The sequence below is a fragment of the Myotis myotis genome, unplaced genomic scaffold (genome assembly GCF_014108235.1).
Source record: "Myotis myotis isolate mMyoMyo1 unplaced genomic scaffold, mMyoMyo1.p scaffold_m19_p_3, whole genome shotgun sequence".
In the NCBI taxonomy this organism is placed as follows: domain Eukaryota; kingdom Metazoa; phylum Chordata; class Mammalia; order Chiroptera; family Vespertilionidae; genus Myotis; species Myotis myotis.
In genome coordinates, this window is record NW_023416335.1 from 170,136,939 (window position 1) to 170,150,229 (window position 13,291).

Genomic DNA, 13,291 nt, shown 5'->3' on the forward strand with positions numbered 1-13,291 from the left:
ATGAATATGCAGTGAATTTAAATAAACTATGAGAAAGCCAGTACAGTATTATGTTCTGAAAACATGTGCCTTAAAATACTAATCCTAAAATAGGCACTATGGAAAAAATTTCATAATTACTTAATTTAATAAATTATTCAAACTTCATTATTCACCCTCCTTTCATAGCCCATGGATGAGCGTGTTAACATATTAAAATCTCTGAAAATTGCTGAATTATCAAAATCAACCTGACTCTTTTAAATCAAGCATTTCCCAAACATACTGGCTCGTAGAATCTTTTTATTTTTCTTCTTCAGACTATTAGGTCCCTTCAGAATTATTGTTTTAACAAATGCTTTGAGAAAAAGTGGCCAATCGTAAAATTATAAAATGAAACAGAGGAATGAACTGCAACATTCCTGAATATTTATCACTAAAAGTATCATCCATTTCACTGGAGTTCATCTATAAGGTCTCCCTACCAAATTGCTTAAAACTATGTTGGTGGCAGCAAGAGAAGATAAACTGGAAACCTAAATATTTAATGTCTCTCTACTCATGAAAATGAACCTACATAGTACACAGACCATTATTTAAATAATATATTGTCACAGCTAAATTTAAGTGTGCATGCACATGCGCGTGCGCACACACACACACACATACACACACAGTACTATATCAAACTCTTTCCAGGCATCAAAGTCCTTTTTCTCTCCCAGCTTATTCTTTCAACCCTGATACTAGTTTACAGATCTGAGGTCAAAATTCTCAAATACTCTGTATTTCAAAGATATGGATCACTGAAATGAGTAATTATATAACATCTACCCAAGAACAAATGTTAACTATCTGAGCAAAATGTTAATAAGATATGGTGGGATTAAACTTTTAAACAAAAAATCGAGTATAAAATACTTAAATAAAAAATAGAGTATGAAATAAAAATTTCCTACCTGCTTTATTTCCAATATGAAAGAGTATCAATCTAACTTGAAAAACATTTTAGACAATGCTACGAACTTGATGCTGCTTGTCAATATTAATGATATACAACAAACACGCTACAGTAATCACAATTCTACTCTCACAGTTTGCCTTTGGTTCAACAGAAGATCATGCCTGATCTATGACATTCCTTATAGATTTTTATGGTTGTTTACTTCTCAATAATTCAAAATCTAGGAAATTATGGGCATATTTTAGAAAAAAAATAAGGTTTTAAAAATTTCTTTCTAGACCCAATGTAACTGCCTACTCAGAATCAAGATCCAGTCAAGCAATAATAAAAATAAGTAGCATATTTAAAGTCTGAGAAAGGTAGATCATCAGGTTCTTTTTTAAAAAAATATATATTTTTATTGATTTCAGAGAGGAAGGAAGAGGGAGAGAGAAATAAAATACCAATGATGAGAGAATCATCGATCAATAGGCCGCCTGCTGCACATCCCCCCACTGGAGTCGAGCCCCCAACTGGGAATCAAACCGTGACCTCCTGACTCATAGGTCGATGCTTAAACACTGAGCCATGCCGACCGACCGGGCGTGAGATTCTTTTTCTAATTTAAGAGATTAAAAAATGATGGGGATGGGTAAGGTAGAATAAATATATCTTAATAAAGCCTTGCTAATTGAAAATAAAGTATTTAACAAACAACAATGTATTGCGTTTGGAGGTGTTTTACTCTACCCTGAAAAAAATTATCAGTTCTCTAAAACAGCAATTTTGAAGTATTTATATCTGTTACTAATATAAAAATCATTATTCTAAATTAGCAAAGGAAATAAGCAAAACTAACCAATTAAATGTATCACTGTATTGTTCGTGCATTTAAATAGTATTGGTAAGGTACCAAAGATGGACAGACAGCTTGATGTTTTTGAAAAATGTATTCAAGAATATGTATAAATATCTATTTTACAGAAAGAAAATAAAATCTATTTTACAGCTACAATAAAGAGAAAACCTTTACCTAGTTAAGAATATTTGTTATCTAAATGGCAGATAAAAGAAAGTCTCTATTTGCATAAGGACAGGTAGGGTCTGTACAGGTTTGTACTTTTTGGAACAGTGTATATTAGGTATTTTGGAAAGGATCTTTTCATAGTTTATGAAGATATATGTAGGTATACAGAATATAGAATTCCAATGCTTGATCCTTTTTATCAAAGAACATTCCGTGAAAGGCATCCAAAACATACTGAAAAGCCATAAATCTCCTCCAAAGAAACATAATTTGTCATAGTACAAAAATTTGTATATTTTCTGCCTACTAAAATAATTCCTCAAGCACCAAATCTTGAATCTAAAATGCTTAATTTTGCCCATAAAACGTCTATATTTCTCTATTAGAGATGTTATAAGCTTTGGAGAAATTTTTCAGTTCATTTTCAAATATAACACAAACATTTCAAAACAATATTCTAAGGATCCAAAAATGCTCTCACCTTTTGGTACTCAAGACTCATCAAAGGTCACAGGTAGTGCAAACAATGCATAATTTCATTTCTTGGGATATTTATGAGATTAATTTGCATAAACTAGAATATACAACATAAATATAGCCCAAGACCCAAGTTCTAATTAATTAGATTTCTGTTCTGAATTCACTGTTTTATCACTAGTGGCTTAGCATGATTTCTAGAGATACTTTTAACAGTGAAGTATAGATAGTACATTTTCATTTTATTCCATATTTATATTATTCTTACACTTCTAAACTATTGGAGACATTGACAGTATAGTTGTTGAATTCAGTCATTCATATTCACACTATTACCGTATGTGATAAATTTTAATAATACATAAGAATAGTTTCCCCAAATATATTTTAAAATATTAGAATCAAATATTTTCTGCCCATAATTTAAAATTTTGACTAAAAATCTCAGATGGGAAACATAAAGAAGAAATGATGCCTTACCTCATACTCGGAAATTTCAGGTAAGTTACTTTCATCTGCCTTTTCTAGCTTCTCAGCAGCCCACTTGCTTGCAGCCTCAGCAAGTTCCTTTTGAGTTAGCTTACTGGGTTTGTCTAACACCTAATAAAAATAAAAGAACAGTTCTGTTACAATTCTCAAGGGCTTTTAAACTTCAAATACATCAAGAAGTACACCCCACTTACACTTAAAATCACAGAAGCCTTCAAATACATCTAGGGAACAAGTACATTCTTTATTTGCTTTTTCAAAAATATTCAACATTGAATTCAAGTAGCAATTCATTTGGGACATATAGATTAGCTTTTAATTCCATTTACATAAAACTTCAGAAATTCATCTAAGGAACAAAAGACACTGACAATGAAACTAATATACTAATAGTATTTAGAACATATTAAGACATCATATGGATTTCAACTTTCTATCTGCAATTATATTCACTGAAATAAATAATGCCAAATCTCATCACGGTAAATTTCTAATTAGTGCAACAGAAAAGTCCAGATATGCTATTTTTATAATTTGTAATAAGTTATATAAGTCTTACTCTTTACACAAAATCAATAAACTTAAAGTTCATTTTTTAAAGAGATTCTTTTTGTTGTTGTTGTTTTTATTTATTTTAGAGAGAAAGGAAGGGAAAGGGAAAGATAGAAACATCAATCAGCTGCCTCCTACACACTCCCCACTGGGGATGTGCCCGCAACCAAGTTGCATGCCCTTGATCGGAATCGAACCTGGGACCCTTGAGTCCACAGGCCGATGCTCTATCCACTGAGCCAAACCGGTTAGTGCAATTAATTCCCTTTTAATGTGCATGAATTTCGTGTACCGGGCTACTAGTGTTAACTATAATTTGAAATTTTTTAAAAAATTAACAATATTCACTGTTTTACAAAGTAGTTGTGAGAATCAAGAGAGGTAACAGACCTGAAAGCACCTAGCATAATGCTTAGGAGTCTAGTTTTTCTTTCTTTTCCATATTCATTGTTATAAATCTGTTATAATAACTAAAATATATTTGAAGATTGATCACTCCATGTGCTCAATATAAAAATGAAGAAAATAAAATGTTTTTCCTGGATTACATATGATTCTCCTAATACATTTTACAGACCTATGTTATAGAATAAGATGTAAAAATTGTAAGGCAAAAATTAGAACAATTCTTTCCTTAGGCCCTTATGGTAACTGATTCCATTCTATTTTATTAGCATACATTTTCATCAATTAGGCCCTTCACCCCTAATCTTATCCCCACCTCTTCTTTAAAGTCACATCATTGGTTCCAAATATATCTCCTCTGGATCATAGGGCCAGTAATCCTTGTGTTATAGTATACTACCACTTATAAAGTACTTGTATATGTAAACCAAAAACAAAAGTATTTTAATTAAATGGTATTCCATGAAGATGGCTAGGGTAGACTGTATTACCCCAATTTATAAACCAAGAAACTGAATGTCAAAAAAAAAAAAAAAAAAAAAAAAAAAAACCCCACAAAAGAACAGTTATTTGCCAGTTGCTAGTAAATCCTGAGCTGGAATTTAAAACTAGGTCTTCCAGTACAACAAGGCCCTTGACCTCCTTCCATAGGTTATTCAATTCACCAACCCACTGGCTTGCCATCTGTAATGTTTACTGGAAGATATGTGGTAGGATTCCACGGTTATTGAAGAAGCCTAAATATCTAAGTCCAAAGACCTACCCATACATAAAGTTAAAATGTATAAGTAATTCCTTTATTATTACTTAGCAATAGAATTTAAACGTTTTTTAAAAATTAAGAGGACAGCACACAAATGTATCAAAGAAGAAAATTACACCTCACTTTTTGGGGTATCTGTTTTATAGAGCAAAACCGAAACAAACATTGTAAGTTATCTCTAGTAATAAAGGAAGCAAAATCTTCTATAACTCAATCCTCTACTCATCTGTCATTAAATCTGTCCATTTAAAAAACTCTCATTTGAAACTAACTTCTAAAAGCAGAAAACAAATTCTGAAACAAAGGCCTTTGACCTCCTACATGAGAGCAGCCATACTATTGAAAAGAAAAAGTCCTCCAACCAAATCAGGAAATCTAGGTAACAGAGCTCACCAGAGCTACCATGTAACTCTGGGCAAAAAACAAAGGAAGGTGCACTTTCCAAATACATAAAATGATTCTAGATCTAAAATCTGAAATTCTGATTCCACCTTAAGACAAAAATGCAAACAATCTACATAAACTGTCAGACAAAAATATCTAAAATCCATTATCGTTTCCCACTAAATATATTTTAACATGTGCCACAAAATTTTATGTTGTAACTTGTTTTTTCATGGCATCATAGTTCAAGGTAAATGAGTGTTTCATGTATAATAATTTAAATATCCACAGTGACTTGGATGGGCAAGTACTATTTGCTCCTCTTTCACTTCTACCTAACAAGAAAAACAAGCTGGTCTTTCAGGTGGATAATGCACCTTAACAAGGCAAGACAGAAAAAGAAAATCTAATCCAGTGGTTCTCAACCTGTGGGTCGCGACCCCTGAAAATACATCCTGCATATCAGGTATCTACATTACGATTCATAACATAGCAAAATTACAGTTATGAAGTAGCAACGAAAATAATTTTATGGTTGGGTCACAACATGAGGAACTGTATTAGAGGGTCGCGGCATTAGGAAGGTTGAGAACCAATGACTCAGTCTTTCCTATTCAAAACCCAGCATTCTAAAATCCTGATTTCTAGGAAAGCTCTAAAGATATAAGTTGTCACTAAGACACCATTTTCTTTTCCTTTATGCAGAGAAGCGCTGTCACTTTAACAGCAGCATAAACTGTATCTACTCTTGTGTTACCTACTCTTGCTGAAAATCAAAATGTACCAAAGACAGAAAAATAAAAAGAAGTGAGGAAAGAAGAGATGTAACAACAGTAAAAGAGTGTGAGGTTGGTGAACAGAATCTCTAACTATAGAGAACAGATAGAAAAAACAACTCCTCAAAATTTTTAAGTTTTGAATATTAGAACCCAAAATCATCTTTTCAACATGTTTTAGGATGCTGCGAAGATACGAACTGGAAGAATGATGTAGTGAAGAGTAGTTATGTCCTTGAGAAAATTAACTTCTGAGCCTTTTCTATAAAATGGAGATATATAACTATATTTTAAAATTGCAAGATAATTACAACCATAGTGTTACTTGAACACCTGCGTCACCTCACATAATTACTATTTCTTTTTTGTGGTGAGAACATTTAAGATCTCTTAGCAACTTTCAAGTATATGATATATTATTATTAACTATAATCACTATGCTGTACATTAGATCCCCAGAACTGTGACCAACATCTCTCCTTTTCCCCCACTCACCACCCCCATCCCCTGGTAATTACCTTTCTCGTCAATGTTTCTGTAAATTCTGCATTTTTAGATTCCACGTATAAGTGAGATCATACAGTACTGTCTTTCTCTATTTCACCTAGCATAATGCCCTCAAGGTCCATCCATGTTGTAAAAGGCAAGCTGTCCCTTTCTCATGACTGAATAATATCCCATTGTATGCATACACCACAACTTCTTTATCCATTTATCCACTGTGGGACACTAAGGTCTTAGCTATTGTAAATAATGCTGCAATGAACATGGGAATGCAGTTATCCCTTCAATATCCTATTTTCATTTCCTTTGGGTATATACCCAGACGTGGGATAGCTGGATCAAATGGTTGCTCTATTTTTTAATTTTTAAGGAGCCTCCATACTGTTTTCCATAATGGCTGCACCAATTTACATTCCCTCCAACAGTATACGTACAAAGGTTCCCTTATCTACACACCTTCCTCAACACTTACCTCTTATCTTTTTAATGACAGCCATTCTAACAGGTTTGAGGTGACCTCTCATTGTAGTTTTGATTTACATTTCCTTAGTGATTAGTGATGTTGGCAACCTTTTCATGTACCAGTTGGTCATTTGTATACCTTCTCTGGAAAAATGTCTACTCAGTTTCTCTGAACATTTTTTAATAGAATTTTTGTTTTTCTCCTATTGAGTTAAATAAGTCCTTTATATATTTTGGGTATTAATCCCTTATCAGATATTTGATTTGAAGATATTTTCTCCCATTCTGTAAGTTGCCTTTTCATTTTGTTGATGGTTTTTCTTTTATGTACAGAAACGTAATTTGATGTAGTCCCATTAGTTTATTTTTTGCCTTTTTTTTCCCCCTTGCTTTTTGGTGTCAAATTTTAAAAATCACTGCTAAGACCAATGTCAAGCTTATCCTAAGTTTTCTTCTAGAACTTCTAAGGTTTCGTCTTTAATCCACTTCCAGTGGATTTTCACTTATAGTGTAAAATGGGAATACAATTTGTTCTTTTGTATGTGGCTACCCAGTTTTTCCCAACAGACTTTATGGAAAAGACGGTTCTCTCCCCATTGTACAGTCTTGGTTCCTTGTTATAAATTAATTGACCATATATGCATGGGTTTATTTCTGAGTCTCTATTCTGCTCCATTAATCGATATGTCAGTTTTTATGCTAATACCATACTGTTTCATTATAATTTTGTAATATAGTTTAAAGTCAGTAACTGTGAGGCCGCCAGCCTTGTTCTTTTTTCTCAAGATCACTTTGGGTACTTGGGGTCTTTTTTAGCTCCATATAAATGTTAGGATTGTTTGTCGTATTTCTGTGAAAAATGACATTGGAATTTTGATAGCAATTGCATTGAATCTGTAGATTGTTTGGATAGCATGGACATTTTAACAATATTAATTCTTCCAATCCATGAGCACAAAATGTCTTTCCATTTATTTTTTACCTCTTCAATTTCTTTCATCCATGTCTTATAGTTTTCAATATACAGATCATTTATCTGCTTGGTTAAATTTATTTCTAAGTATTTCATTCTTTTTTATGCTATTATAAATGGGAATATCTTAATTTCATTTTCTTATAGTCCCTTTTGGTGTATAGAAATGCAACTTATTATTCCAATATTCATTTTGTATCCTGCAACTTTAACTGAATTTATTAGTTCTAACAATTTTAGTGTAGATTCTTTATAGTTTTCTATAGTGTTATGCTAGCTGCAAATAGAGACAGCTTTACTTCTCCCTTTCCCATTGGAAGCCTTTAATTTCTTTTCCTTGCATAACTGCTCTGGCTGGGACTTCCGGCACTCTGCTGACTAAACATGGTGAGGGTGGGCACCCTATCTTGTTCCTGATGTTAGAAAATGCTTTTAGCTTTGCACCACTGAGTACAATGTTAGCTATGGGCTTGTCACATTTGGCCTTTATTATGTCAAGGTACATTTCCTCTATACTCAGTTTGTTCAGAATTTTTATCATGAGTGGATGAATAGATGTTGAACTCTGTCAAATGACTTTTCTGCAACTAATGATATGGTCATATAATATTATCCTTCATTTTGTTCATGTGGTATAGCACATGGATTGATTTATGGATGTTGAAACATCCTTGCATCTATGAAATAAATCCCACTTCATCATGATGTCCATCAAATATGTCCCAACTGAACATTCACTGCTACCTGGTTATGGTCAAGATGAGCAAGGGCAGCAGCAAATACTAATTTTAGCATAACCTGTGGGAAAAAATCTATGATAAAACTGCTCATTCACTCTGGTAGCTACTTTCAAGCTGTGGTTACTTACGATTCAAGTTTTTAAATGCAAATTACCCCCATTATGACAATAAAGAATAAAAGCATCTGTACTAGACAGTCCGTATCGTTTACTTTGTAATTCCTCTTCAAATTGATTTTATAAATATAACAAACCTTTGATGAAGGAACTGTTGAAGAACTTGAGGGTGAAGTGTCTCTTGATGTTTTCAAAGACTGAACAGGTCTCTCTTTATCTACATAAGAAAATGTACAATGAAATTTTTTAGCTCATCTGTTTTCAATTAATGTGATTTTGTATTTGAATAAACAAGGGGAGTATACACTTATTGTAGTACTGAAATCGTCCACTACATTATTAAATTAAACCAGTTAATATTTAAATCTACTGATCCTTCTAAGAGGCTGAGCATCATCAAAATTTTTAATTAACCTAGAACCACTGGACATCATATCTGGCCATCTGTATAGGCCACGCCAATGCCAGTTTGCAAACACAGAACCACTGAGAAGACCTCAAGAAAGGCAAAAATAAAAAATTTTAAATCATAACTGCTTCCTCCTCCAAGTTCTTAAAATCTTAACTTTTAATACATCACAATAAAAACCCAAGGGAGTTATTGTGTAGATAACAACAAAGAGAACTAGCTAATTAAGCAACAGCTCACAGAGAGAAGCATGTAAGAAATTTAGCAGGTATTCCTGAAATGTTTAGACAGCCTAAAAAATAAAATTAAAAACTAGAAAACTATAATTTAGAGGGCTAATCCAGCACCAGATATAAATGAGTACCTAGATATGTGGTAAATGGTTAATAATAAATCTGAATGAGATAAAAGCATTAACCTTTATCTTTAGTCAATTCAGACACCCATGACAGTGCTCTATGTATACCATTAATTTTATAGAAACTTTAGCCAGAAAATAGATTTAAATAATATTAATTTAGCCGGTTTAACAACAACAATAATAACAACAAAATGAGTTTAGTTAAATATAATCTTAAAAATAACAATGAGTTGTTTCTGACAGAAAACATTTTTCATTACATTGTCTATATGTGTCAACTATAACATAAATCCCTTGCTCTTCTAGAAAAACTGGTGAAATTATGAAGAAGAGGAAAAAGTGACACCAAGTTTGCAGTGACACAGAAGCTGGTCAAGGCTGGACAGTGAATTAAGGCCAAGAAAACAGTCAAGAGCAGAGGCAGAGACAAAACGACTTTGCAACTGAGGCAAAGCCAGCTTCAGTCAAAAAAACGCCTCTTAGGCTCTTCCTGCCGTGGCCGAGATAGCTAAGCAAGGGCCTGGAGACACACAGGCTTCTGAGGCCCTTAGGAGAGCAGTGAGTACCATCTCTTCCTAATGTCCTGCAGACCAGAAAGGCTTTCTGAGCCCTCTCATCCGCCCGCCCCAACCTCACCTCTATAGGGACATTTGGCAATGTATGAAGATACTTTTTATTTCACAAGGGGAGAGTTGCCTCTGATACATAGTAAACAGAGGGTAGGGATGCTGCTAAACATCCAGAAATGTACCGGACACAACAAATGTCATTCCTGCTATAGGCACAGTATTCCAACTCTGAAGCTCCAACAGTCTTAAAAAAGACATAACCCTAGAGTCTTTTAACTTGTGGTATCATTAAGAAGTTTTCATACTAAGCAAGTTTAAAAGTTCTTGTAGACCTTAAAAATCAAAAATAACATACCAATCATCACTACACCTCCAAATAATTCAGAGCATGGCTTATTTAGTCATTCCCTACTGTATTTCCATTGCACATGGTAAATTCCACATGACACTGTGACAGTGTCAGTCCTAGCCCCAACACCAAAAGCACCTAGAGGAACAAGTATCATAGCTTACTTACTTCTGAATACTCAGGACCTACCTAGCTTGAGTCCTTTAAGTAAAAGAGTAGGCACTCAAAAATTTGGTGAAAAGATCATTTGGTTTTTTACTCTGAGACTGCAACGAACTCCCCATCCTATTCAGATAATCTATTCCTTGAAAGGAAATGAGCTGAACCAACAAGCACAGCACATTAAAGGCATAATTGTAGGTTCAATTCTGGCACACAGCAGCTAGACACAGAAAAAACTTTCACAAGCACTTGTTAATTTCTTACCTAGCATTTCCTTTACAAACAAGACATCAGCACTATGGCTATGCCAAGTATGGTGCCCAAGTATAGTCTTACAATCTATCTTGATGGTAGCTGCAGAAGGGCTAATTTAAGCAGGTATCAACTAATGTCAGTGTGCAGCAGCAAAGGAACACTGAAGGGTAGGGCAGGTGGCCTGGCATATAGCCACATGTATTCATATATACCAAGTGCATGAAAGGGACGGACAGGCAAGAAGCAAAAGATAAAGAAAAGAATGACATAGGAGGTAGCAGAAAGGGCACAGGAAAGGTAAAAAGAAATCCCGTGGACCTACTGTTGTACCTGTCAATGACTTGTCTAAGTCTATAGATCTCAACCTTCTATGAGGTAACTACTGCGGAACAGGAATGGCTGGTCCAGACACCTCACCCCTGTATCCCCTATTATCTGAGTCTACTGTTCAGCTCTGGTTCCAACAGTAGACTACTGGAGCAGTTACACACTTTCCCTCTATAACCTCAGTCAATTCAAGCCCCCACCCTTTCACAACCCCAAATAAAAATCTAGCTCAAAACTCACCTCTTGCTGGCTTTCCTTCATTCTGCCGTTTGTAGGAAGCAGCAGCACGCACGGGTTCTAAGGAAAGGTGGGCAGGGAGGAATTACTACCAGCAAGCACCTCTGTGCCCAGGAGGAACAAGAGAAGGACCCAGAAGTGATAGTGATGAGAACAGGAACTCTAAGCACTTGCTGGTGACCTTAACCTCTTTCCTAACCCGCCTTCAAGTACGGCTGCCTGATCAGCCACCACTGCAGAGGAGTAACATAACAGGAAAAACCTGCTTAAGATCATAAGTGGGTTGGGTCCAAGACCAACAACATGAAATATGAAGATGAGGCTAACCAAGGATAGCATGGGCAGAAAGAAATGAGGAAAGGATCATAGAATAAGATACCAAAAATTGAAGATGAGATCATATCTTACTCTTAATTTTAAGAGCCTACTCTAATCTCCTCCATAAAGTCAACATTCAAAGAACTGATTAAGGAATGACACCAAAATATCAAAAATGAATTATCATTAGCAATAAAAAAGAACACAGGAATGATTTCATAGTAGTTATTTTGAAATGCTCTCAACAGGAAGCCTATTACTAGATCGTGCTATTTCTTTTTATACAAACTTTCTCATAGATGAATTTTCTTTTTTTTTGTTTTATCCTCACCCGAGGATATTTTTCCATTGATTTTTAGAGAGAGTGGCAGAGAGAGGGAAAGACAGAGAAATATGAATGTGAGTCCTGCATGCGTCCCCACCAGGGCCTGGACCGGGGAAGAGCCTGCAACTGAGGTACGTGCCCTTGACCTGAATAGAACCCAGGAGCCTTCAGTCGCAGGCCAACCAACGCTCTATCTACTGAGCCAAATCGGCTAGGGTGATGAATTTTCTTTATACCTAAATCCATAGCTACTGTCTTTGTTGAATCCCTAATTATCTCATACTTAGAAGCATGTAAATATTTTATTAGCTTCCTGAAAATACTTGATGCAGATGGAATTAGCTTTCTAAATAGCCTAAATATACTAGCAGAGATTCCCAGATATCTTTGCAATAACATACAAATTCCTTCTTCTATTATAGATCCCAAATTGCCAATTTTACCTTTTTTTCTAAGAAAACAACATACCTTTTCTGAACCATTTTGGCACTGTCAGCACCTTGTATTAAACAATGGTGCCCTCCTACTTTTGGAAGAATGTTGTTGAAGATGCAGTGTCCCTCTTATTGTTCACTGATCTATCATCAGGAAATGTTTGTTCCTCCTGAGCAGGTGATATGTTTTTACCCAAGGTACACTGCGAACACTATTACTGCTCATTTCCTCTTTGCTTTAGGCAAATCCTTAGTTCACCTACAGCAAGTACTGAGAGCCTTATTATAGGCATTTATTTAATATATTACTAACTTTATTCTTATTTTTATTTTCATTTAATTTTCCTTTTACATAAAAGCCTTCACCCATTTTCTTAACCCTATTTTATTAAGTGTTTATTTTGTTAACCTGTCTCAAATTCTTTGTAGATCAAGAAATTAGGACGGGGATGTTTTACAGGAGTGTCTGGAGTCTGAGGCTGGCTCGTGTTAGCTGGTGAGAGTGGAATGTCTGCATCTCTTCCAAACTGCAAGTTTAATGACTCCACATGGGTAGCCTGAAATCAGCCACAGTGGTAGTATTTACTCCATGGATATCGGCAAATATCACAAATCAGGTAGTTTTCCCCTCCACAGAGTCAGTTTACTAATACATGCTATGTTTATTGATTTCAATTCCAAATTTCAGAGACACTACAGGAATTACCACATTTAACTACAGAGTTCTAGCCATGCTGCCCTGAAACAAGCTTGGACTATTTAATAAATTTTAACAGACTAGTAAAACCACCCAGTTGAACCTGGCTCAAATTGCAGAATCATAAAAAAAAAATAAAAAAATAAAATCAAGTGGTTGTTTTAATTTGTTAAATTTTAGAGTATATTTTAATACAAAAGATAGTAGAAACAACCCCACTGTGCTTAAACTCCTCATCCCAGAGTTTCCAAGGATATG

General features: G+C 34.6%; 1 protein-coding gene across 6 annotated transcripts in view; it reads right to left on the reverse strand.

Annotated features, from left to right (window-relative positions):
- Window positions 1–13,291, reverse strand: part of PPHLN1 (periphilin 1) — a 105,525-nt gene that overhangs the window by 44,673 nt on the left and 47,561 nt on the right. For 4 of the 6 annotated variants that reach the window (XM_036301236.1, XM_036301241.1, XM_036301237.1 and 1 more), the window contains 3 exons: window positions 11,263–11,319; window positions 8,728–8,807; window positions 2,907–3,026 (listed from right to left, as the gene is read on the reverse strand). In XM_036301236.1, coding sequence (XP_036157129.1) covers window positions 2,907–3,026; window positions 8,728–8,807; window positions 11,263–11,319 — 257 coding nt within the window. The remainder of the gene's footprint in view (window positions 1–2,906; window positions 3,027–8,727; window positions 8,808–11,262; window positions 11,320–13,291) is intronic. The other 2 variants (XM_036301242.1, XM_036301238.1) reach the window with 1 other exon arrangement.